Genomic DNA, 26,716 nt, shown 5'->3' on the forward strand with positions numbered 1-26,716 from the left:
GGTGGTTTTTGGGGTTGCCCACAAACCCCCAAATAAAAAAGTTCCTTTTGGAACCTTTTTTGGAAAAAAAAAAAAAAAAAAAAAAAAAAAACATTTGTAGGTGTCAAAATGTATGTAGTTACAGTAATTACTCTAAATTAACATGTTAAAGTCCTGTCCCTAATATTTATTCTCCATGTCTGCACATTGCAAGCTCTTGAAACTGGACTCAAATTTCCTGTTTGTGCACAAAATCTTGGCCAACAAGGTTGATTCTGATTTCCATTGACCCTTGCAAACCAATCAGTGTTTCTGTGACGCTCTAAGAAGACAGCGGTCTGGAAATGCGAATCTTTTATTTCGACATATATTCAAGACAACATGAGACAGTGGGTTCTCTGCAGAAAACATGTGCTGCCGAGTTATAAATAAACTTTGAACTCGAAGCAAAAACCTTTAACTAGACCGTGTCATGATTTCAAACAGGAAGTTTTCTCTGTCTTTCAGTAGTGCATCTTGCCATGCGGAGCTGGTGAAGATAGGTGTCTAATAAAGAGTGAGACCTATTCTAATGTCAGGAGACAAAATATAAAAACTCCAGGAACCAAATCTAGATGTTCAGGATCACCTCAGATTAGACAGGGCATAGATGGTTCAGACCTGCGTGAGGGAGGGTCAGTGGAAATATGGAGTAATTAATTGGAGGTCAAGGGACGTTGAGGGGTGTAGAGATGGAGGAGAAGCAGAGGGATGGTGTGACAGGAGAACAGAGGCCTGTCCAGAGCTCTGAAAGGAGAAAGTGAAAGATTAGACCAATTTAAGAAGTAGGCCAATTTTAGTTGTGGTCTTAAAAAAAAACCATCTTATTTCCCACCACAGACAATGAGATCAGACAGTGAGTTCGTCACAGCTCCTGGGGGTCGGGACAGCAGAGGATGCTGCTGACAGAAGCCGGTAACAGCCCGGTCAAATGACGGGGACAGAAAACCGTGTCCAGCCGCCGCACTCCAGTCTTTTAACGAACCCCTGCCAACATCTTAGCTTTCAGCTGCTAACGTTAGCTCCGAGCATCAATGGTGGATCCTCAAACCTGCTTTTTGTCATCTACAAATTACCCTACGAACACGTCATCCTTCCTCTTCCCTCTCTTTCCACATAAACAAGCAGTCCAGCTGGGGGAATCCCTCCCAGTAAAACCCCCAGTGTTCACCTGCAGGGAGAGAGCCAGCTAGCTGCAGGCTACGGTAGCCACAGAGGGTTAATGGAGGCAACATTCACACGTTTCCACCTCAGCGAGAAAAACTGGGGCTCGTTTTCACTTACCGGGATGTTATCGCATCGAGGAGCAATTTGGTTAAAGGAGTAGATGGCGTTTAGGTTTGGAATTCGAGATAAAACTGAACTTCAGCGCGTCAACACTCAAGCAGCCATCTTGTTTATGATAGCAGCCCGGACTGAACCAAGCTGGGAACCAGGAGGGGGTGGAGAGAGCAGAACCTGTTCACCAGCTGCTCTGGGTCACTACCAGCTCCTCACAGACGTTCATATCTGACCCTCTGTGGATTGGAAAAGTCCTCTTTAAACTGAAACGTCTGCGTAAACTTATTATACACACGCTTCCACAGACAGACATTAGAACAACAGGTTGCTGATGTGGATCCAAGAATTCAGGAAAATCTTATATTTTTCATTTCAATGCGTGTGGCTTAGTGGTACTGAAAAAAAGGACAATACAGCCACAGCATATTAAACACAGACTTTAAGAAGGCCAATTTTATTTTTGAATTATTTAGAGGAGGGCTTGCTATGGTGCTTCAGATAATTTCTCTCTTGCATAACCAGAATATGATGGCCTACCATTCTTCTTCATGATATTCTATCTAGTCAATAGCAGAAATTATATGTCAACTCATCCTGATCCTTAAGCAGTAAAGAAGTCCTGACCATCACACCGCCATTGCCATGCTTGAAAGAGGGTGCAATGTTTTGTTTCCATGGTTCTCTCTTTAAAAGTTGTATTAATTTGACTTAAGAGGAACTTATTCTGTGACCTAATCAGTCCAGAGTAATTCCCCAAAAGTTTTGGGACTCCCAAGATTTTTTTCTGTTTTGGTCAGCAGTGATTTTGGCTTTGGGACAAGCATGGACTTCCTGTCCAGTCTCTTTTGTGTTGACCTACATTTATTAAGTTATAGGAACAATAAGCTCATGTTGTTCAACATCTTATTTTGCTTTTATTGACTCCAATACCCATTTACTCACTGAGTAAGTGAGTTCTGAAAGTTAAGCAGATTAAAAGTAGTACATGTCATTTTAATTGGTTCTCTGTTAACCTATGGCTACTTCCTAATGGGGGGCGGTTCTGTTAATGTTGGAAAGAGTACCAGATTTAAGGAACTAGAGTTGGTGTTTTATTAGTAGAAACTAAAAAAATGTGTTAAGTTAGCACTGGGGCTGGTTTGGTGTTTGGGGAAACTCTTGGTGAGCTGTGGGGCCACCATCAACCTCAAGCAGAAATGAGCTTATTTATTTATTTTTAAAAGGTTTCTTGTTCAGAACAAATGGTAGCTTCATACCTTTAGTGGGACTTAAAGGCTTTCTCAGATTTTCAATTCAAATTAAAAAATACTTTATTGATCCAAAAGGGAAATTAAATGTTGTAACTCATTAATTCGGGTTCTTCAAAGAGTTATTGTAGATTGTGATGGAAATATCTCTTGTTGCGGTCTATCTATAGAAGCCTCTGACTGAAAACACTCAGTTTCCCCAAGACAATCTCATGAAGAGGAGACTGGAAGGACTAAAATGTAACAAAACCAAATATACACTGATCAGGCATAATATTACAATCACTCACAGGTGAAATAACTTATTTTATCAACTTGCTATCCATTGATTGTTGGAACATACTAGACAGCAAGTGAACATCAGTCTTCAGTTCTGTGATCCAAGAAAAAAACGTAGTGAACCGGAACCAGGGTTCTGTATGTATGGGTGGCTAAGGCTCAGTGATGGATGTTGGAAGAAAATTCTGGTTCGCATGGTCTGATCTAACAAACTACTGAAACTCTAGTTCCTCAGCTAATACACAGTTCATCAGGTTATGTATGGAGTGCAAATCAATCAAGGTGCCCATCATGACTGCTGTCCACCCAAAAAGCACCAACAACCCTTGGGTGCTGTCATCCCTGTGGATGATACCTTTGCATGTACCACCTTCTTAAACATCCACACTCTTTCATGCAAGCTGTATCCCGGATGGTTGTGAACTCTTCCAGCAACCACGCCGACTCATCAAGGTCAAGGTGTAAAACTGCATCTGAGTGCAGTAGAGCATCTGTGGGATATTCTGGACAAACAAATCCAGATAGATGCAAATCCAATTTCACAATCTGCAGCACTTCTATGGTCCAGATACCACAACACACCTCCATGGGTCTGGTTGGATCCACGCCTTCTCAGTTCAGTGAAATCAAATTATATCAAACATGCAATTTCATTTTCAATTAACTTGCCTGAGTTCAGCGCTTCATCTTTCCAAGTATCAGACCAGTAGAGGTCAGTGTTCTCTCCAGTACAGGGGGTCTTGGTAAAGGTCAGGCCTTCTGGAAAAAGTTTAAGCATACCGGTAATTTAAAACTGTGCTTAAGAATTGTGATGCTCACTTTTGCTATTCTTACATGATTTATTTAAATTCCCATCAATACTTAGATGTTTTTATATGATTGTATTTCATAAATTTATGATCAACTGATGGATTGTATTCTTAGATTATATTATTTTTTTCTACACTATTTGGGTGAAGGCTTCCTAAGATATTTTTTTCTGAAAATCTTTGATCTGCATTTTAATTGTGAAAAATAAACTAAATTCAGCAAGGCTGGTCAGGCAGCTAAAGGTGACCAAGACAAGATTTGGTCTACATTATGAATGATGATTACTAACAGATTGTTGTGACAGCAGTAAAAATATTAAGCCAATATTAAAACCCATAAGTCAGTCAACAAGTTTAGTGTTTTCAAGGATCTTTATTAGGTAAACTCTAAACTTTTAGTATTGCTTTCTTAATCGTCAACCTTTTTTTTTTTTACTTTTTTTTTTTTTACTCTAAATTAGAATCTTTTACAATATGTTTATATAGAACCCATGGATTAAGCTACAGTTCTGAGGAATACAAAAATATCACAGAACATTTTCTACACTCGCCTTTACCTGTGAGGCTCAGAACTGGTTCAGAAAGACAACAGCTGTCTGGACAGAGAGGATTAATGTATCCTAAAGGATAACAGCACCGTGGAGCCAACCCAGCTGAAGAAGTGGCTCCAGTTAAAACACCTGTCTCTGAAGTCAGGTGTGGTGAAGTGCTGGCAATCATGTCTTAACATGAGTCATGGAGGCGGGTCATTTCCAGAGCTGCAGCACAGCTGGATCGGAGTCTCCCTTCCCAGCCTCCTGCACACCTGGCCTGTGGATAAGCTGCCTCGACCGTCTGAGGGACGGTGTCCAGGGAAGTCCGTGCTCACACCTCAGTGTTCGATGGGGGCAAATGCCTAAATGAAGTCTTAATCAAACAGATCTACATGGGACCCATAAGTGCAAAGTGTTCAGTTTTAAAGTTGCATCTTTGAAAGCAAAAGTCTAAACAGTGGGACGGAGCCACCATGAGTCCTAGAAAGGGATCCGATCCAATGTTTCCACCCACCAGGAAAGCCGTTCTCCAGCATTCCCTCCTCCTGGTCCTGGAGTTCCACTGACCGGCATCTTTTAGATGGGTCCCTTTTTGAACACCTGGTCTGGAAGCAGGAATTACCTTGGAAGCTCATCACTGAGCTCTGAAGAAGCACGGTGACTCAGAAATGGGAAACGGTGAGCAGAGGCAGGAAGATGAGGAGCACTCAGGGCAGCGTGGCCCGCTGCGACCGACTCTGCAAGGTTGCCGCTGTCCTGTTGGTTCAGCTCGGTGAAGCTCTCGGCAACTTCCTCAGAAGTATTGAAATAAAAACAAATAAAGCTGCCACTCTTCAACAAACCTACTGATGTTCTTGACAATTTACAGCGACACCCAGCATGACTGATGAGTCCCAGTACAGATTGTCTGTCTGTTGGACAGCACCAGCTGGAGTCCCGTTTTGGTCTGGAGTAGAAATGTAAATATGGATCGTCATGACAACCAACAGCAGCGTTTGAGCTTTATCCTCCCCCCAAGTCCTGTTTGTATGCATGACTAAGTCAGTAGAAAATATCAAAAAGTTTATACAAAATCCTAAAACATCCGCAGAACAAACAGTTTACTTCTGTTCTCCTTGTCCCACGCTGCTAGAGGTTGAGATGGACAGAGACAGGCCAATCATCACCCCGCCCTCTGGACTGGAATGTCACAGCATGACGAAGAATCTCACCAAACGCTTCAATCCAAACTCAACTGAGCAAAAAAAATTCCTAAAAACACTAGAAATGGAAACAACATCAAGAGATCTAAGCGAGTGAAATAAAAAGAAGAGGGGTACACTGTGGCTCGTGGTTAAACACAAATGTGTGGCGGTGGCTCGAGTGTTTCAAAACTGCAACCAGGCTTCTCCACTGATGATACCCGAGTGGACAAACACAAGGTGGGAATCCATGGATGAGGGACACGGAGCCAGCTGCAGACTTCTTAGCTTGAGGCCACACAGGAGAGAAGGAAGGGGCCCTTGACAGAGCGGGGCCCTGTGGGGGATGTGCCTGGCTCAGTGGGGTGGCAGTAGTAAAGCTGGAGGCTGTGTGCTGCTGTTTACGGGGAGAACGTGGCCATCTCCAGCGAGATGCGCTGCCACAGCTCCTTGGTCTGTTTGCCTCTCTTCAGATTCTGCAGCACGTCATTGAACTGCATCATCCCCACCGGAGTGAGGCAAAACGCCCCCCGGGCGCTGCGGATGATGTTGACGAAGTCGTCATAGTCGGCAGGTGTCAGGTGGATGAGTCGATGGTGGATGTACTGAGGAGAGACAGATGGGTGTGAGAAGGCTTGTTGGACGGAATCGCTGCTGGATTAAAACATCTCGGTTTTTCATTTAAGTCAAATATTAGAACATGTTGTGAACATTGACGTTTCTATTTAATCTCAACTTCCTATATGGCTGAACAATATTAGGAAAAATATGTCCTTACAACATCATTGCTCAATATTCTGATGGGGATGTTGGTTGAGAAAAAAACCACCTCCCTCTTTCTTGCCAGTTTGTTGTTCTGAATCCCCACTAGAGGGGATTGCTGAATGGACAATATTGAGTCAGGCAACAGCTAATTGTGCCTTCAGGTCCTTAGCTGCAGTATATGCAATTCAGAAGAAATATTTCTGACATATTTGTTGGAACGGTCAATATGTCGTGACAATATGATATGAGACAGATAATCTGTGAAAAATTGTGCTTCTCTGCCTTCTCCAAGCGCTAGCTAGAAACAACCAATAAATCTTCATAACTCAAGCCTTACTGTAGATGAGGAGCCAATAAAACACTCTCAAATTTATTATACATGTCTTTTCCTTCGTCACAAAGTTCCTTGAAGTTAAAAGTTTAGTGAATATTCATTAAAAGGAAAACGATACAGATCCACAAACGACAGTAGTGTCAAAGTGATGATGACAGGTGGTGGACGGTGTGTTGCACCTGTAGGTATGCCTGCTGGCAGCGCTGCACCAGCTGGTGGAAAGCAGGAGTGCGGAGGTGAGCGTGGATGTGGGCAGGATTCAGCCTCTGCAGAGCCTCCATGATGATCTCCTGCAGGACGAATGGACTGAGGACTCCTTTGGCTGCTCCAACACAGAACTGGTACACATAGTTGACTCCTGGCAGAGAAAACAAGTCAGTTCATGACAAACACCATTAGTGCTGCGCGTAACCTGAGTCATTCAGTTTTATATTTAAAAACGGATTGCTTTCAAAAGTATGACAACGGCCACTATTTTTTTTATATATATCTACTCACTTCAAGTAATATAAATTGCACAAAACATTTTCACACTCCTTTATAAATGGAATCATGGGCAAAGTAGACAAGAATTTTCAAAACCCAATCAGTCTAGAACAGGGGTGTCCAAACTTTCTGTGGGGCCAAAATCACCAAGATAATAGCACTCAGGAGACATATTAAAATGCCAAATAATTTTATCGTAAATTGATCATTTGAGATTTAATCATGCAATATTTTCATGAAGCAAAATTGCAAAAAAATGTATTAAACTGATATTTTCTTTAATAACAGAAGGTTTTTAACTATTTTTGGTCAAAGGTTTTCTATTTTGCTGGTTTAGAAAATGTTTTTAAACTTATAAATTATTAATAAAATTATTCCCAGGGGGCCCGCACCGCATTTTGGACATCCCTAATCTAGAACATTTGTTTAACTTGTTGTCTTTGAACCATTTGCTACTGTCCTCTTTTGCCAACACGTTTGGGGGCAACACTGGCGAAGGCGGAAGAAGTATTTGATATAAAAAGCATTATAAATAAAATGAATTATCATTATTATTATGTTCTCACCTAGCCGTGCAGCTAGTCCCAGCAGCCACTTTACATCTTCAGTGTATGGTGGACTTCTGGAGAAATTGTTGGGATGGTCATTATGAGCCCTCCTGCCCAGCATCTCCAGCGCCAGCATGCCTTCACACAGAACAGCAGCCATCCTCAACACAACACGTCTTTAATGTGAGAGTCAGACCTGACAAGGCGAAGCTGCTCACCAACTCTGTAGGCTGAGTGCAGGTAGTGCAGGCCCTGCTGGCTGATTGGCTGGCTGTGCTGCTCATCTTCTGCTGTGAAGGGGGCGCTCACCAGCGGAGCGGGCTGGGGGGAGACGGTGGGCAGAGATGCCCCCTGTATGGCCTGAATTGTGGGGCCAGAGTGGACGCTGCCCACTGGAGAAACACAACAGTGAGGCTTTAAAATGATAACATGGGTAAAGGCGAAGTGGGAACACAGTGCTGTTCTGACCTGCCACGGTGGTGCTCAGAGGCAGGCCCGTCTCGGTGTGGTAGGGGTGGACGGCGATCTGAGTCATGGACGGCACCGGGACGGCTGGGAAGGTGACGGCCGCGGCGGACAGAGAGGGCTGGGGGCCAGGAGCCATTGAGAAGGGGTACTGGGCCCCGATGAAAGCTGGATGCATCCCCTGATCAGAACATAGCAGAGCAGTTACAATGAAAACTGCTAAGATTAGAACAATAATGATGTTTTATGGCTCCGTTTACACTTGATTACAATCCTACTGCCATGTTTACTGGGATAAAAATAGTGCATAATTATTTAGTGGAAGATAAAAGATAAAAGACAAAAAACAAAAATCTCAAAAGAAATCAAATCCTGTGGGATCAAAAGCCGAAGTTACATAACAAGCAGAATGTTCAGTTTTCAATAGCCAGACTTCAGACCAGAGCATCTTAATGTCAGGATGGTCCAGTAGAAACCTAGAACTAGATATAATTCAAAAGCTATTGCAAGATTTAAAAATTTCTGTGAACAGATGCTCTCCAGCAAATCAGACTGAGCTTGAGCTACTTCGCAAAGACAGGTGGGCGAAAGTTTCAATTCGCAGATGTGTGTAGAGAAATGCCCTCAAAGACCTGCAGGTGGATCTTTCTTGGTGCTGATTGGCTGTAGCTCCAAGAGCAGAAATAAGGAAAACTGTGTTAGCGCTTTAAACATTTTTAGGGTTAGGGTTATTTGGTATATTTGAACTATTAAAACAGGTAGCCAAATGTTCTTAGAGGAGATTTTAGCTGTTAGCAGGCGTCTGTAGTCCCCAACCTGTGCAAACATGAAGGGTCCACTGTAAATGTTTTCAACAATGTTGCATGTGTGTTGTATTTACAGTCCCCTGTGGTGTGCATTGAGATGACCTCTGACCTGTGGATATGAAGCCCCAGACACGGGGAAGACGGCGGGTCGGGGTACATGCTGCAGAGGGTGTCCCAGGTACTGCGGGGTGCAGACGGAGGGGAGGTGTGCCTGGATGGTGGTGTAGGGGTGCAGCCCCTGACTGTGGGGGTGGGACATGGCCTGGCCAGGAATAGCATGGGACTGGTAAATGGTGGAGCCCACAGAAATGACGGGGACGATGGCCGCCGCAGTGACCGAAGCTGTGACCGGTCCCACCCCCGAAGAGTCCATGTTGGCTACGCCGTCCAGCACACCGCAGGAGGCATCTGGGGGCCTCCGGCCAGAGCTCCCGTTGGCCCCGCAGCGGCCTGGGGGCTCCCGCTGCTGGCCGGCACCGCCGCCCACCGACTGCTCGTATAGCCAGTACCACTGATGGGCCACCTCGAACAGGACCTCAGGGTACACACCGCCGCCCTTCGCTGCCTCTTCTACGGCCATGCAGGCCTTCTCCAGCATCACATTGTCCTGGAAGCAGGAAGGGACAGAGACATAGAGACGGGAGTAGGTCATATTGTTCTCCTATATGGTCAGCATTTAGTTTGATCTGATTCTTAGCATCTTTAAAGTTCTCTAGCGTTTGACTCAGCTTATCCAGAGATCAGGTAATGTTTCCTTCTGGTAAGCGGAAACAACATGTGGTGAGTCGAGTTGTTCATATCTACATTATTAACAGTGAGTATAAACTGTCAAAGTCACAATATTTTGTGGAATTCCTTGGAAACATGATTATTTAAGTCTTTCTGCTCAATCTCTGCAAAGAGTCAAATCTTCACACAACAAAACGTTACAGGCTAAACTATCAGTTACATCCAACTGGAATCAGAAACTTGGCTCAAGCTGGAGTCAGCAGCGAGTCGCTATAACCTTATGTTAGTTACAGCCATGGTAAAAAAACCCTCAAAATGTTAAGCTAATGTTAATGTTAAATGTTAAGTCGTATATATACATATTACCACATGTGGTAGTATCAAGGTGTGCAGGAAAAGTTGACTTGCTCTACCTGTTCTTTGCACTGAACCAAGGCTCTCTGGATCTCATTGGGGTTGAGAGCATGAGCGTGAGGCAGGCAGCTGAGCGCCAGCTCTGCAGCCGCCCGGACCATGTTGGGGTCCCTGGCCCGTGATGCCCGGTCTGCCAGGGATGCCACCTCTGGTGGAGTCAGGTGGCCATCCCAGCACTCCACCAGGATATTCAGGGCTGCGCTGCCAATCTCCATTGCTTGGCCTAAAGAATAGACAGAAAGGAAACCATGGTTACAACACCTTACCAAATGTAACGAATGACCATTAAAATGTGTGTCCTTTAAGCACACCAGTTATCCAGGAGACATGAGATGAGTAGGTCCTGGACAGCCAGTTGGGTGAAACAAAATTGTGGAGGCCAAGAGCGTACAGTCCAATCTCAAAGGCACAAAGATGGAGGTTCCTGTGTGGCCCCTGGTGACCGCCGCTGGCTGAGGGCTGGGTGAAGATGGAGGTGGAGGAGTTCCCTCCGGCTTTGATCAGCACCGTCTTGGCCAGTTCAAAGTAAAAATGGGCTGCTGCCTCGGAGGGCTGGTTGGGCACATGGGGGGCATGACACTCCAGACGGCGCCCCTTATATCTGAACACATGGAAACATTGAAACCGGTCAACATGAAACCCAAAGATGAAGTTTCTGAGTAGACCTTCACACTTCACAGTGAGGTGGAATAAAAACAGCTTTGACCAATGGAGCAGATGTTCCAGTCTGAGAATTTTCATATTCCATAATAGAAATATCCATTAGCACATTTGTTCTCGTGTTCTGAGCTTCAACTGTTCACCAGCTGCATTTTCATTGACCTTAAAATTGCACAAAGTGGAATTCTGAAAATAAATTTGCCTAGTGAAAACACAAAAATTTCAAAGAACTTGTGTTTTTTGATAAGAAGCTTTTAACTCTTGGATGAGGTGATTTTTCAGCCGCATCGGAGTTAGTTTATTTGGCAAAACTGCAGTGGGAAACTTTTTTTTGTGCGTGTGTCACATGAGTCCGCCAGTAGTAACAACCAGATGTTACTACTGGCGGAAAAGACGAGGAAGACGACAGGAAGTGGTAGGAGGCTGATGGCGCCACATATTTTTTAATAAATTATGGCTTTAAAAAACTTAAAGTTAAAATTACATGGGGATATTTCTTATTTAATAGAAACACCGCAACTGTGAAATTGTGTTTTTTCGACGTTAGCAGAATATTGTGCTTATAATGGAAACGCAGCTTCTGTCAGATAAAATCATCAGTGTTGTCTGAAGAGAACTAAATTTACCAGAAAGAATAATAAAGAATAATCCCCAGCTTTCCAGATCCGCATGCAAAATTATTCTTGTGTACAATGAAACACCAGGTTATTTGAGATGACATTAAAAGTAAAGGTATGGGTCTTTATGGCTCTGAAAAGCCAACTCTGTTGAGGGGTGGGGTAGTTGGCATGCGTACCTGCTTGTGTCAGTGCTCTTGGCCCTAGCCCCGCCCCCAGCCCTGCGTGAACCACTGGAGGAGGAGGAGCCCAGCGAGTCTGATGAAGAGCTGCTGATGCTGTCGCTGTCCTGTCCACGCGCCCAGGACGTCGCCGCCCACCCACCACGGAGCGGCCTCCGGCTGAGGGTCGGGGAGCTGTCTGAGGTCGTCTCGGGAGCGCTGCTGTCTATGCTCGCCATGCCTGTTCACACACATGCTCTTTAAGGTTTGCACACTGGGTTTGTTTCACAACAAATCAGTGGACTGTTTTCACCAAGAGGGTAAGACTTCCCCGAAAAGGAAAAAAATAATACAAAGGCTTAAGCCTAAGGGTGAGTTTTTGAAATTAGAGTGTGTAAAAAAGGATTAGTGTGGCACCCACAGGAGGACAGGTAAAGCCAGGTCAGAGTGCATACCAGTGTGTTTCTTCTTCTGGCGGACAGGCGAGCCCCAGCAGCGCTGGCTGTAGCCACAGCGCCCCCCTAGAGCCAGTCGACTGGGAACTGTGGCCTCCGGTTTGAAGGACGCCGTTTCGTTCTGTTGCTCACTTGATAACTGTGCTCCATCTGAAACTGCAAGGACACAAATCCAAGTCAGTGTTCATTGGAAAACACATCTAGTTCTGATCAATTACAGAGGAAAGGGAGGAATGCTCTTAGTAAGTTTAGGTACTCTGCACATTCACAATTTCCGAAGGCATTCTTCTGCTGTTTTCCACAGCAGTCTAAAACTTTTACACAGAATTTCACAAATGTGGGAACCTCAGACCAGAAGAATTCAACAAGGTCTGCCGTTTCTTCCGACTTTCAACATATTTTGATCCTGAATGTGTTGGGTTCCTACCGTGCTCCTTGGTGTCAGCAGAGTTCTCCCCGGCTGTGCTGTTCTGCAGCAGGCTGAGTTCGACCTGTGAGGTCACTTCTTCCCCAGCCAGAGCCACAGCAGAGGAAGAGCTTGAGGAAGATGCAGCCAAGGTGTTGGATGAGGACGATGACAAGGTGTGTTTGGTGACCCCTCCGGTGGCTCCTCCGATCCCGCTGTGGCTCCCAGCTGTGTGTTTAGACGGGCTGCGTTGACTGCCCCCTGCTGGCTTGCTGGAGTAGAATGAGCTCAGAGTCTGAGGCTTGTGGGTCTGGCTCTCCCTGTCCAGCAGTTTATCCAGGATCTGATCAGGGAGAGAGAATTCATCACTCTACACATAACCAAAATCTATACTTTGCATTGAAAGAGTTCATGTGCTTTGTGTGACAAACTGGACATGTTCAGTTTCAAAGAACCACCAAAGGAAACAAATAGCCACACTAGACAGTATGCACTGCATACAGTGCGTGTATGTTGGGTTTGTGTTTAGTAGGGTAAGTGGGGACAAACTAATATAAGTGTATTACTTTGTTTCCAATAGCAACATCAAAAATGATGACCAAGCTCTGTGCATTACTATTGTCTTCTTCTGTTTGTTGAGCATGATAATGTCTAGTCTGGAGATTAGGCAGGAAATGTGCCGACATGCAGTCATTCACACTACAATCACTTTAGAAAGCTGAACATCTCAAGGACTTGTAGTCATTCCAGTTTGGACTCTACTTTCCCCAGTTTTCATCAACTTGTTAACTGCATATAATGTAGGACAATAACACCTCACCAGGCTGTGATAACAAGACCTAAAGCTGAACCCTACAGGTCAAAGGTTGTTCATTATATCTATTGGTATGATAGACAACCAATATCATATTGTTGGCTCACGTTTGATAAAGCGTGAGCCACTCTTTACCTTCTTGAGTTTGCTTTGGTCATCCTTGTAGGTAATCATGAGGGCTAAAGCCAGGTCACCCTTCACCCGCCGAGTTCCTTCGCAGAGCAAAGGATGCTCTGCCTCGCTGACTGTCGTCTTCATACCTGCACATGCAAAGTCATGGAAACAGCAATTGGCACGAGTTAAGAAGTTTCAGGGCAATGGCAAAGGAAGACTGTGTGTTAAAATTTGTGAAGATTGGCAAAAAATTATACTTTAAAAGAACAAGACAATCGGCCCATAACACAAAAGGAGCCAGGGAACAAATTACCAAGAGCAGCTACAGCAGCTTCAAAGCCCAGCTCCTCGTCCCCGGGCATCTCATTGTTTCGGTTGCGACTGGGTGGACGGGAACCAGTTGGGGACACAACTAAAGAGACATCATGGAGATAAGACTTGTTCAAATGTTAGAATAAATAAAAACTACCTTGTGCAGTCATTGCTTCTGAGCTTACTGGGCAAAACAATTTGCCTAGTAATCTTTGAAAAATAGTTCAAGATCTGTAATTCAACTTCAGGAAATGTTATTGTTTTCATTTCATTCCATTGTGGAATGCAGGCAGAAAGTCAACAAAATTGTCAAGAAGTAGTCAGCCAGACATAATGAACATCATAGATGGTTTCTTGATTTTGATGACAAATCAAAAGCAGACATGACAAAGTGGTCAGAAAAAGCAGTTTTTATCAAAAGTAAAAAGAAACAAAAGATAAACAAACAAAAAAAAAAACCCTCTTCTGCTTTATGAACATCTAGGCCAGAAATAACAATTTGGATGCCAACCTGGAGTGCAGAGAACGTCAAATATGAAACTGGCCAACATCAAAGGCAGCACCGGTCTGTAATCACACAGGTTTCCGTCCCTGAGCTGCTCGGCTCGCTCTCGGATGGCCGACATCTCCACCAAACCCAGGGGAATCTTCTTCAACAGCGCCACCACCTCAGACTCCTGGTACGCCAACTTCACCTGCTCAGTCACAACATGGAGAATCAGTAATGAAGGTACTAGTTCAGGTCTTTACATGATTTGAAAGGATTTAGATGTTTACATGTATTCATGACTGTTGTCTTGTCCTTATACAACATCCAAATATAACAGCAACTTGTGCAGTTCGACTAGGTTTTCTCAGGGTTACGTCTCAGGTCATTTTAAGACAAACAGATTGTGCATGTATGTGACTTTGAGCCACAAACCTCCAGAGCTTTAGTAGAGGCAGGCGGCCTCTGCAGCTCCAGGGAGAACATTCCGGTGCTGAAAGCCAGGTTGTGGAGCTCCAGCCTCTCGCTGAGGACCGTCAGGAGGAAGGCGGCTTTGGACAGAGTGTTGGTGGCCACCTGAGTCTGCCGGCTGGTTGACACCTTGCTCTTCTTGCCCTGCGGTCCATGAACATGTCAGAGGGTGTCAGAGTGGAATCATGTACTCCGGTGTGGTGGGACGTTTTACCAGATACCTTGGTCTGGGGTTGCTCCACCTTCAGGTCGGGAGGGTTGGCCAGCAGGTCTCTGGCCAGCTCCACAGCCAGCTGACATGCCTCGTTACTGTAGCCATGAGCATACAGGGCTTCAGCACACGCAAACAGCACCTACAAAAACACACACACACAACACGGTGAAAAGATACCAAAGCTCACAAGACGTCTGAATATCACAGTCACTTGGAATTACTAATACAGAATAACTGCACAGGAAGTAACTCCAGGTGGTTTTAAAAACTAAACTGCTAAGCTGCTGTTGTTTTTGCTTCCTTACCTCCATGCGTCCTGCCTGCTCCAGAGGTTTAATTCCTGCAAAGATGTCTGGCTCTTCCTCCTGGTGGCTGTCGGCCAGCTGCTTGTCAGCTCCCTCCTCTGATGCAGCGCTCAGGTAGTACGCCTGGTAGTCATCCTCAGCCAGAGCTTCTCCTTCAGAAGCTCCACCTGCGGCCTCCGCCCCCTGGTTAGCTGCTGCTGCTGCTGCTGTTGCACCTGCTGTTCCTACAGCTGCAGGTTCTGCCTCCCTGTTGCCCCATGGCGACGTGGCAGAAGCTGGAGGGCTGCCAGGTCTGGCTGTCCCAGTGCAGCTGGATGGCATGTCTTCGCTTCTGTCGCCAGGCTCAGTGAACCCCTCCGCTGTGTCCACAGCCACCTCCAGGTGTTCTTTGGCAGTAAAGCAGGCTGGAGCAGACTCTGCAGCAGTCAGTGCCGCGGGGACGTGACCCGCATGCTTCATGTCGAAACTCTTGCTCCCGCCACCTCTGCTGTATTTGGGTGAGTCTCGGAGCAGCGGGCTGGGAGAGGGCAGCACCTCCGCCGGGACAGGGAGGAACTCAAAGGTGTTGCAGGCCTCGGCTCCCAGAGCCAGGTTACAGCTGTCATCCAGACTGAGGTCAGCCAGGTCAGGTTCCAGAGAGCTGTCCTCACTGCTGGTTCTGCGCTTGGCGCTGGCATGCTTACCGCTTCCCAACCCTCCGCTGCCCCCAGATCCTCCAGCCGACGAAACCTTACCTCCTCCCTGGGTCAGCTTCAGTTTGCCTCCGGAGGAGGAAGCAGCTCCTTTATACATGCACTTCCCCCCACCATCCTCCAAAGACAGAGAGACACTCCCCCCCAGCCGGACCAGCATCCCTCCTCCTCCACTCAGTGACAAACCTTTCCGTTTGCTCAGAATAGTTTCCTTTGGTCTCACAGCCACCTCCTGCTGGGAGAAATGGCCGTTCCCCCTTCCTTTGTAGTCCAGCACCACTCCACCCTCTGCTTTGCTCGCCGCTCCTGCTTCAGAGGGCTCTCCGGCCGCTCCGGCGGCAGTCTTCACTCCCCTCTGGAACTGCATGGCCCTGGGCCAGCAGAACGGGCTGTTCTTCTTGTCTGCGCTGCAGTAGGTGATGCCTTCCAACGGATAGGCTGCCTCCCAGTTGAAGTAGCAGGATTCCACAGCAGGCTTGAAGCCCTGGAAAAGTTTATCCAGCGACTTTCGATGTTGTCCTCGTTTCACGATCTCTATAACTTTCAGATGCCACTGCTTCAACTGGCTAGCCAGCTCCAACCGCCTGCAACAGACCATGTGGAGGCTGAAATCTCAACACTTTTCATTGATTAGGCAATTCAGTGTTGGTATACATTAGGGCTGTAAATGTTAGTGCATTAATATTATAACACAGATTAATCGAACTGCCTATTTTGACCTAAAAGCCTCTCTCCAGCGGAGGGTTTCCTAGTTCACAGCAGCATTATGGTCTGTTTGTATGGGGTCAAAATGTCACATGCATGAAATACACCAGTCGATCGGCAGGATGACACCAAGCAACTGTAGCCTCACTGTACAAGTTTCATAAGAAATGAATGGAGAGGGACATTTCTAAGCTAACCTTTAATACAAAATGAATTCCTTTAAATCTTCCTGAATATAAAACCTGGTAAAATTGAGACTCATCATGTTTGGTTTAAGATAATAAAGCATTTTTTTAAGCTGCGTAGTTTTTGATATGGGCTATATGGGCAGTTGCCCAGGGCAGCATCAGAAAGGGATGGGGTAACCAAGAACTAGAAAAAATAAATATATTTTATCCGTCAGTTGTCTCCTAAAAAAGTTTGGTATGAATGCATACTGAAGTATGTATTCCTTAGTTGCTGTTGAGTACTAAGAAATGATAAAAATCAGATAATTGCTTGCATTTTAATTGGTTGGTCTGCAGCAGGAGAGGCCTGTTCAGAGCATCATTCCTGCAAGAACCACAACTGTGTGGATTTTTATATTTGAATTTACAAAATTAGGCATATTGATTAATTGTAATTAATCAGATTACATTTTTAATAATCTCCCCTAGCTCTAATGTATATTCAAATCTGTAAGAATAGTTAAAATTATGCATGACTTGTGTCTGTGCTCTGACCTGGTGGGGCTCATGGTGGGGTCAAGCACCGCCAGCCTCCACAGGACGACCATCTCATCACACATGCTGGCGCAGGCGTGAGCCGCCACCTCTGATTGGCCATTGCTGCGCCCTGTGTGGCCGCTGGCGCTGCTGTGGGATGCCGAGGTTCTGACACTGTACCACCAGCTGATGATCTGAAAATCAAACAGGGGTGGGTGTGAGCCAAAGTCTGGGCACAAAGCAACAGCTCTCAACACAGTGGTTTGAATGTGCAGTAGAACTCCAATGTAGACCAAAAAAGTGAACTCTGGTCCACCTGAAAACCTTGTTTCCGGTTTTATTTAAGTGAACTCTGGTGTGGATTGAATGCATATGTGGATGCAAGCGGGCCAGACACTGCTCCGAAAGCAGGAGGCGATCTACAGAGCAGGACATTCTAGGAAAATACGACCAAATCAAACATGCTTGTCTAGCACTAGTCAGAGAACTGGTTCATCATCTTTTACCAAAGACAAAAGAGAAATCCTACAGAAATCTGGCGCTCCTCCATTTTTGTTTACATTTTACAAAGACTGAAGTTGCACTCAGCGGCTTCTTCAGAGGTTTTGAGTCCTTCAGTGGTTCTTGGTACAGCTGTCCCACAAGCAAGGGAGGTGAATAGTTTTTTTTTAAATAGTTTAGATTGCTTGACACACAGTGCAGTGTGAAAGAAAACCACAAGAGCTGAAAATATAACAAATGCTCCGACTTTGATCTCCAATCGAACCGAGTCTACCAGACTATCAGGTGTGAAAACAGCCCCAAAATCTAATGGTAAATGGGTCTAGTGACAGTAAAACTCACCTGCTCATAGGTAAGGCACTGTTCAGTGAGGATCTCCAGCAGTGGTGCGGCATTGCTGTCTCGCCTCTTAAACATTTCCCTGACGATGGACAGAAGGTTCCAGATGCCCTCTGGCTCCCGGCCCCTCAGAGGGCGCAGCAGGCACGCCCACTCAGCAGCTGCCGGAGGCTCAGTGGAGGACAGGTACATGGAGTTCACATCACTGGTGATACACACATAAATCTATTAGTAAATCTACTCTCTGAATATAAGCTGACTCTGTGGCAGATAAAAATATGACAATTAGACAGAATTAGTCATCAACTGTTTGAGAGAATTTCCAGGGGAAAGATCTGAGGCAGACAGCTTCAGGTATGTCAGCTGATAGCTTCTTATTTCAGTGAACGAGGCTTTTACTCAGAATAATGAGAAGCATGAAGAAGGAGAGCACCTGAATACGACAGGAGAGGGCCCACAGAACTTGTGCAAAGTCTTTTTAATGTTATCGCTGAGGGTCGACTCGTCCAGATACCAGGTGCTCTGATCAGATGCTGAAGGCCCTGCCGTCGGATCTGAAAATGCAAAAATAACACGGTAAGATTATGCTTTAATAAAGGCCTCCAAAAAGAAATAAACTGCCCGAAGTTAGCTTCAAGTAACTCCAAAAGTTTCAGCATTTCTTTCCCATTCTGTCCTGAGTCACAACAATCCTTGCTCTGGCTTTACCATGTCTACTTTTCTGGCAGTTCATCACTGATATTTTCATCTGTGGCCGTTTGGACTAATCCTGTTTTCTGTTAGGGTCCAAATCAACTTCATCCTTAATCCCCTTCATTGTACCAGAATAATGTCCCTAGACTACCAGGTTCAATGCAGTTGAAAACTGATCTAACTCTAACACTGAACCAGTTTTCCTCTCTCACGGTTCATTTTTAGCTTCAAAAAGGAAGTATGAGTGAAGGGAAAAGGGACGAAATGTGGTGTGTTTTCCTCTGGCATGCTGCGGGCCACACCTGGAGCTCCACACACAGTGTTGATGGCTGTAGACTGAGAAGACAGCAACTCGTCCAGCAGACGCTGGGCTGTAGGTAGGATCTGGAGAAATACAAGGAAGAGAGCTCAAAATATTGACATTTACTGGATTAGGAGGTAGCTTTAGAGCCTTGTGTATCCTTAGAAACTGGCTAGTATCTAATTTCTTCATTCTGCAGTTGATTTTTTTTGGACCCGAAGTATGCTTAGCAGTAATTATGCAGCTCATCAAAGTAATTCATGTAATAAAATCAAAACATATTTTTTTTCCTGAATCAACTCTGTAGCAGTTCCTGCCATTTTCCCTCCAAGTTGCTATGTAAGGAGAGTCTGCAGCAGAGTTCTGATGTGTGATCTGCGAACATCAGACATGTTTGGCTTCAGTTCATACTTTGTCTCGGTCTAAACAACAGTTTCTTAGCAAACTGGCTCCTGACCCTTCAGAGGGCGCAGCAGGCACACCCACTGGTTACCACGTCACTAGTAACCAGTGACATGTTACCATGTCTGACACATCACACCTAATAACACACACTTCAATAAAACTAGATTTGTACATAAAATTTTGTAACTTAAATTACCAGTATTAGGTTAGCTTAGCTGCCTGGTGTTCTTTTAAATAAAAAAATCATCAAAGAATTAATCAAAATAGAAATATGCATAAAAAATTAAGCAGATTAAAATCAATTTTGAATTGATTGCCAGTACTGGAAATTGTGATTCTCTATAGAATTGATTATTTCCTCTGTCCCTCTGCAGGGCTGCTAGCTGCATGTACAGGACATGATTAGACATCGTACAAACAGTGTGTAGTGTGTTTGTTCTGAGTGTGGATCCTACCTGTTGAGGCAGCTCACTAATGAGGTACTGGGCAAACTTTTGGAGCTGGTCCCTCTGCAGCCTGGATAAAGACTCAGACACCGGAGCCCTCAGACAGACCGCTGAAGCCTGCAAAGGTGTGAGCAGACAAATGACAAGTAAACACTGTGCATTAACAGACGAAAGTGAGCCATCAAGATTAGAATCACCACAGACTGTCCTGTTCCTGGAAGAAAAGATTAGTTTCCTTTTAACAGCTGAGCCATAAGTTTTGTTATTGTTGTTGTTTTTTAAGGAAATATGATTATTGTCTTCATAAGACGTAGAGAGGAACTTTGACCATTATACCCGCTAACATTCCACTAGGACCTGACTGAGTATATAATTCAGAATCTTCTCAAGATGTTTTATGGTGCGTTCACCAGACGCATGAAACAAGTTTGGTTTACATTCAAAGTCTATGTGGAGTCGTGTCGACGGCCCATCGCAGTGTGTTTTGCGAGTCTAGTGTAGCGCTATGTGAAGCGTTTTGAGCGTTTGACACATCAAGCACGTCTGACAAGAAGGCCGGCAATGGCTGAAGAGATTTTGACATGTCTGATGTGCCCTTGACGTGCCTCCTCCTAGACTTTGAATGTAAATCTGACACACGAAAAGGTGGGTGTAGAGCAAAATGTCAAGCGTCTGCATTCAAAGTGCATCGAACTTGGAGCTTCAGATGCATTTTTGACGCACATAACACGTTTGGTGTGAACGCACCATTACTCTGATCTGAATCGCAGGGAATTTCTATTTTACTCATCGGCTCTCTCAGTCTATCACAGCTTTCACTTATCTATTAATCCTCTGCACCGATCCATTTTAAGATAGTTTAATATATATTGACACATTTTTTTCTTAATTTAGTTCCTTAGAGTTCAAAACTGAAATGATTCCTGTAGAGAAAACAAACTCACATTGTGTATTCTGAAAAGGCAGAGAGCGACTACATGGGCACACCATTTTGCCCCGGCGCCACAGGTACAGCTGCAGGAAGTGATGCGGCAGCGGTCAAACATGACGGCCACGTTGTAGGCTGCTTTAGACTGACCAGACTGACTGGACACTACGGTAGCACTGAGATGGAAGCCTGGAGACAGACAGAGACACACTTCTACTTAATTTGTGCAGCAAATATAAATGAGGATCCTACTCTCCAGATAAAACAACTCAAAATCTTCTACTATGAATGAAGTTACAATGCCGAGGTTGACTTTAACACAAAGAGCAGAATTCTGTAGTCTGTTTTTTATAGCTAAACTCGGTTGAGGACAGGCCTGAATCGAGTGGCTGGACGTACCGATCTGAAGGGGGTCTTTGACGGCTCTGATCCTGTACAGCTGCTCTCCACGCTGGAACTCATCTGGACTGCCGTTAGCCAGGCAGGAATACAACCTGCAACCATGTTAAAGCAAACTCAGTCACTTCTCATTCCTTCTTCTAAAATCTGATGGAAAACTTTCTTCCACTTCATCACAGGAGTCAGTAAATCTCTCACAGGGAGTTGGTAAACTCCTCTAATTGTCGGAGTTAGCCTAATTTGTTATTGTGACATTACGATAAATATTGCTGGACGACAAATCTTCCCAGAAGTTATTGCGGTATATGATAATCTTGTAGTTTTGAGATCATTTTTCAAGTAGTGTAATGGTTAAGGCATAATAATGCAAGAACACATCCTCCAAGATAAACTTTAAATTCTAATGAACATTTAACACTGGAGCTGGAAGACATTTTAAATATCCAAAATAAATAAACAAAACAACAGAAACAACAAAAAAAATAAATGATAAAGTCCACGTAAACAAAATTTCATTAAAAATAAAAAGCTAGTCGAGACCAACGTATCAGACTGAAGACTTTTGTTATCCAGAAAAACAATAAATCATGTAAATGGAAATCACTGAGGTCATTTTAATTTATCATGTGATTAACTGACTTATTGCTTAATGCGATAGGCCTATCTAGTCACATTTGTAAACATCCAAAATAAAACACACCAACCAAAAACAATAAAAAGAAAATAAACAAAAACCACACACACACAACCAAAACCATAAATAAAATGAATTGTGAAGTCTCTGTAAGCCAAACTGCCCTTAAAATAATATCAGTCACCAGATTGGAATTTATTGAGCTAATCTGATTAGTTAGTTATCAATTGTCTCTCACCTGATGTCCTCCTCGTTCTCTGGGAAGCTCCAGAAGGCGATGCGGAGCTGGAGTTGCTCCGGGACGGGGGGGTACACCTTCTCCACCACCTCGAACGGGATGTGGAAAGCTACCTGCTTCGCCGATAATTCCACCAGGGGAGTCACCTGGCCGTCTGAGGAACGACACAGAACAAAAGCAGAAACAATCAAGACACACTGAATCAGCAACTTCTCATCCAGTTGAAGGATGCTGGAACTTCAGTGGAATAAATCCCTGTCTGGACCCGTTCACATTCAGCTTCTTCATTAATCCCATAATATATGGACAGCTATTTGTTAGTCAAATTCTGATTCCGATTTTTGGCTGATACAATTTTTTTGTCTGAAATGTTGCTAAATATAGCAAGAAAGTCACTGAGTTGGCAACAGTGGGGTGATTATTGATAACTGCAAACATGCAGACATGACCTGGTGGCTCGGTCTGTCAGTCAAACCTCTCTGACAGGAGAGCAGGATAGTGGTTGATTTTTTTTAGACATTTGCTGAGGTTGATAAGATTGATTTCACATGCAAGTATTGGCCGATCACTGATCTGACAAAATTAAGGAAACTGGCTGGTTGATAAATCGGTGCACCCCTAATAAAAATTATTTTAAAATTATTATAATTTAATCTGACCCACCCATATAGAATAACTTTGACTTGCAAATCACAGACTTTTATATTTCATACTCAGAGTTTCCTGCAGTGTATTATAAGTCTGGCGGGCCACCAGGCTTTACTTGTGCCCCACCAGGCTAAGCACTGCTTATTTAATTAAGCCTTTTTAAAATGTTTGCATTTTTTAAGATTTTATAGTTTATAGATTTTATAGTTTTATAGTTCAGGTATTAATCTTCACATGATTATCAAGTGATATTTTCAAACTTTCAACATTTTTTAACTCCAAAACATGACATGAATGACTGCCCTAGCACCCAACCACTGGGCTTAGGAAGTTTTGTAGGGGAAACCTTACAATCTGATGAAACTAACTCATTTAATAACAAAAAAGGTGTGGAAGGGAGTGTAGAGGACACAGTAAAAACTATGTAAACATTCTCTATTCTAAAGGGTAAAAGACACTGGTGGTGGGTGACACCTTAGCAACTTTGTACCATCTGTAAGTGCCATTGCTGCTGAAGAAACTACCCATAACTACAGATGTTCTGTGTTTTTCCCAGTCCATTGGACTGGGAAAAAAAAACACAGGGACCACCAGTGTGGTGTCATAAAGAGGGATAGTAATCATTCTGTAAATGTAAGATTTTGAAGACACTAATAAATATCTGACATATTCTTCCTTTCATTATTGGAGCATTTAGTAAATAATTTTGGTAAATGACCTGAAACTTCAAAAAGTGAGGGGGGAAAAAACAGTCGAATTATTTTCATTCAGTGAAAATAATTCTTCTGGTTTCAACATCCAAGTCCTGAGTCATCAGTTCAACACGACGACTGATTCAATAGTTCTGTTTAGAACATGCTGGACAGCAGCAGGTGCAGGTTAAACATCAGCACAAACTAGAGAGCTGAACTGCATTCTGGGAGATGTAGGTAACTGTTGTGGGTGGAATGCATTGGTGGTACAAATACAAAAACAACAGTCATCCTAATGTTATCGACTCAGCAACTTTCTTGCAATATTTAGCGACATTTCAGACCAAAAAAAAAAAATCAGTATCAGCCTAAATCAGAATTGGCGGGTCAGGCTTTTTAGAAATTACCAGGCTTTTTAGATCGTAATAGCCTATCGGTCGAGAACCTGCAACCCGTGGACCCCTACTTTTTTCCACCCTACTGTAGCAAAACCTTAAAGATCGCAAGTTTGGACAAGAATTAAATCTGTAAAAGTGATGTGACAAAAAAGAAAAAGTCAGAGCAGTTCTAGACTAAAGTTTCTCCTAAAACACTGTTATCTTTATGATGTTGACCAACTCAAAGACAGATCCATTGTTGTTGACATTCCTAACACAGAAAGCAGTAGCAGCAGGGTTCTGTTGGGCTGATGTATCAATTTGATAAAGTGCTATAAAGGCAGCTGCTGCTTGTTCAGGGCAGAACAGCTTAGCATAGTCAGTCTGAGAAGAACTTTACTTCTGGTCTCATTAAAAGCTCTGTTTTTACTGCTTTGAGACCAGATTGGAATGCGTGGCAGTGGACATAGTTATGAGTATCTTTATTTAATTGGTCTCTATAGTAGAACCCTGGACATCTGACACCTTCTTTAAATGTTTCCAGTTTGTTTTGCTACCTGCTGTTCTCAGTGACCTGGCCAACTACTACTACTAAGAATAATATCGACCAAAAACAACATATTTCTGAATGCTGAATTACTAAAATGTTCACTAACAGAGGCTGTACAGCACCATGTGGTTTTATGAGTAACAAACCGTTCATTTCTGAACCTGTCAGCCATATTAGATCCTTCTACTTTCCAAGCCTGAATTCCTACTTCAGACGGCATTCGCAACTCAGAGTTCAACAAGTCCAACTTCAGAGTATAAATTAATCACATAAAAGACCCCCCTGGACAGAACCCTTTACAACTACATTCAACAAGAAAGCAAAGGGCAAGTTTTCATCCAAATAGTTTTTGCTAAGCAGGTCAAATTTTGCCACAGAAGGTTTTATCATCGCCAAACACACACAGAGTGTGTAACATTCAAACTTTATCTGAGGACACAACAACCATCATTAAGAACATTAAGAACTGCTACTATGTTAGATGTTAGCCCCCAACTAAAAGCGTATTAATAATCATGTAGCATGAAAACATGTATAGAGGCATTTCTAAATCAAAATCAACATAACTATAAAAGCTAAAAGTATATTTTTTGCCAGGATTAAAATGAAATGTAAGATTTAGGTGGCATTAGCAAGCACACAGACATAAATGGAGCTTAAAAGAGGAGCCAATATTGCTGGTAAATATTCTGATTATGATATCAGTTACATTACATGTTGTCATTTCATTCGTCTCATTTCTGATTCCAACACTCTGTAGACTTCAGCATCTTGGTTCCTACCTCTGTGGCAGGTGTGAGCTTCTAAAGATTCAACAAACTGAATATTACATGGGCATGCAAGCTGATGATAAGTTACTGCACTCTAAGCATGGCCTTAGAAACATTAATAGGCCTGTCACAATAATCAATAAATCAATTAATCGCATGATAAATTAAAACAAACTCAATTATTTCCATTGGCATGATTTATCGTTTCTCTCTTTTTGACTCTCTTTCTACCAAAAACTGGAATATAAAAGTCTTCAGTTTGGTGTTTTGATATTAACTAGTTGTTTTTTTAAGGACAATTTTGATTACAAAGACTTCAAAATTCATTTTATTTGTTGTTTTGTTTATTTATTTTGGATATTTAAAATGTCTTCCAGTTCCAGTGTTAAATGTTCATTAGAATTTAAAGTTGATTGATCTTTTAGAGTGTGTTCTTGCATAATTATTTTGTCACTACCATCATATTACTTAAAAATGGTCTCAAAACAACATTATCATTTATCGCAATAACTTCTGGAACAATATATCGTCCAGCAAAATCTGTTACCGTAACAGGCCTAAATATTAATCTGATACACACCGATAATGTGATGGCCTTACATCTGCGATATAACGTCCAGTCCTATATAGCATATCTGGAAAGTATTCAAAGCACTTTCATTTTTTTTCCACATTGTATATAATGTTACAACCTTTTTCTAAAATGGATTATAACATTTTCTTTTCAAGGGATATGAAAAACTGGGTCCATAGCAATGTCAAATTTTAATACTGACGTTATGGTCAATAGTTGATGTTTAAATATCATATTTTATAAAACTTTCAGCACCTGCTTCGACTGAATGCCCCAAACAAATCTCATATGGCCGTGAATATCACATGGCTGACCCCGTTGCCTCCAGAAACACACAGACACACACGCACACACAAGTAGCAATAAGATGGACGTAAACATGGATTGCTCACATGCACAATTTCACTTCTGGGACTAATAACGTGATGTTTAAAACTGTCCATATTGTGGGGATTGTAAGTTTTATTATTTTCAGTATTACTTGTTCAATGAGTATCAATAAATATCAATGCATTTGAAACTATGATTGAATGCAGTTAGTGTGTTCAGTTCAGTGATACATATTTCTTCATGTGAAGCGCATGATGATTGGGACTACTTTCCAAGAGGGCTAGTCACAGTCATAACGTTACCTGAAAAAAAAAGTAATAAATACTTCTCATCAACATTTTGTAACATCGATACAGTTTGTCCAACCTTTAATCTTGACGGTCGGGGAGTTGGGCCCAGCGGACTGCTTCCTCCATCCTCTCCAGTTCTGGCAGAGGCTCTCGGCCTCGGAGATGAAGGAGCACAGGGAGTCTTCCTCGAACCTGTCTGAGTCTTCAAAGGAGAACCTCTCCCCATCCTCCCACTCAGCAAACATCAGTTCCATCACATCAACTTTTCTGGATGATTTTAGAATCTAGACGGTTGTGGCTTCACGTTGCAGGAAGTCCAGAGGGCAGAGGCGCAAATTCCAGGAAGTTTCAGAACTGGAGGGGTCAGGGTCAGGGTCGGGGTCAGGGTCGGGGTCAGGGAGTGAGCGTCCAAAACACAGCCTGGCAGGTTACCACTTGGCCCCAAGCATAGCTACATGACAGAAAGACTAACCAAGTTGTGCTCAAGCTATCAAACTAAAATGTATTTACAACAGCAAAAAAAAAAAAAAAAAAAAAAAAAACTAAAAAACAACTGTTGTTTTTTTTAAAATAAAATTCTTCTTTTTCA

The 26,716-nt window shown here is 43.4% G+C and overlaps 2 protein-coding genes across 3 annotated transcripts in view; both read right to left on the bottom strand.

Moving 5' to 3' along the window:
* Positions 1-1,514, bottom strand: part of ndst2a (N-deacetylase/N-sulfotransferase (heparan glucosaminyl) 2a) — a 26,017-nt gene extending 24,503 nt beyond the window's left edge. The window contains exons 1-2 of one of the 2 annotated variants that reach the window (XM_015017351.1): positions 1,303-1,514; positions 640-765 (exon numbers count right to left, since the gene is read on the bottom strand). The gene's annotated coding sequence lies outside the window, so the exon portion shown is untranslated. The remainder of the gene's footprint in view (positions 1-639; positions 766-1,302) is intronic. The other variant, XM_015017350.1, reaches the window with a different exon arrangement.
* Positions 1,515-3,987: 2,473 nt separating this feature from the next.
* On the bottom strand, positions 3,988-26,676 carry zswim8 (zinc finger, SWIM-type containing 8). Its single transcript, XM_015017353.1, has 26 exons — positions 26,204-26,676; positions 21,897-22,050; positions 21,025-21,119; positions 20,642-20,814; positions 19,707-19,814; positions 18,848-18,929; positions 18,286-18,406; positions 17,856-18,057; positions 17,031-17,206; positions 14,912-16,187; positions 14,614-14,745; positions 14,357-14,536; positions 13,946-14,129; positions 13,436-13,534; positions 13,144-13,268; positions 12,216-12,537; positions 11,789-11,944; positions 11,352-11,574; positions 10,207-10,496; positions 9,895-10,118; positions 8,862-9,359; positions 7,950-8,127; positions 7,700-7,873; positions 7,500-7,619; positions 6,627-6,805; positions 3,988-5,953 (listed from the first exon to the last, which is right to left on the bottom strand). Exons 1-26 carry the CDS (start codon positions 26,379-26,381, stop codon positions 5,750-5,752), a joined length of 5,853 nt encoding a protein of 1,950 aa, XP_014872839.1. The 5' UTR covers positions 26,382-26,676; the 3' UTR covers positions 3,988-5,749.
* Positions 26,677-26,716: the final 40 nt, after the last annotated feature.

This window comes from Poecilia latipinna, unplaced genomic scaffold (genome assembly GCF_001443285.1).
Source record: "Poecilia latipinna isolate Pla-1442-1.1 unplaced genomic scaffold, P_latipinna-1.0 Scaffold2130, whole genome shotgun sequence".
In the NCBI taxonomy this organism is placed as follows: Eukaryota; Metazoa; Chordata; class Actinopteri; order Cyprinodontiformes; family Poeciliidae; genus Poecilia; species Poecilia latipinna.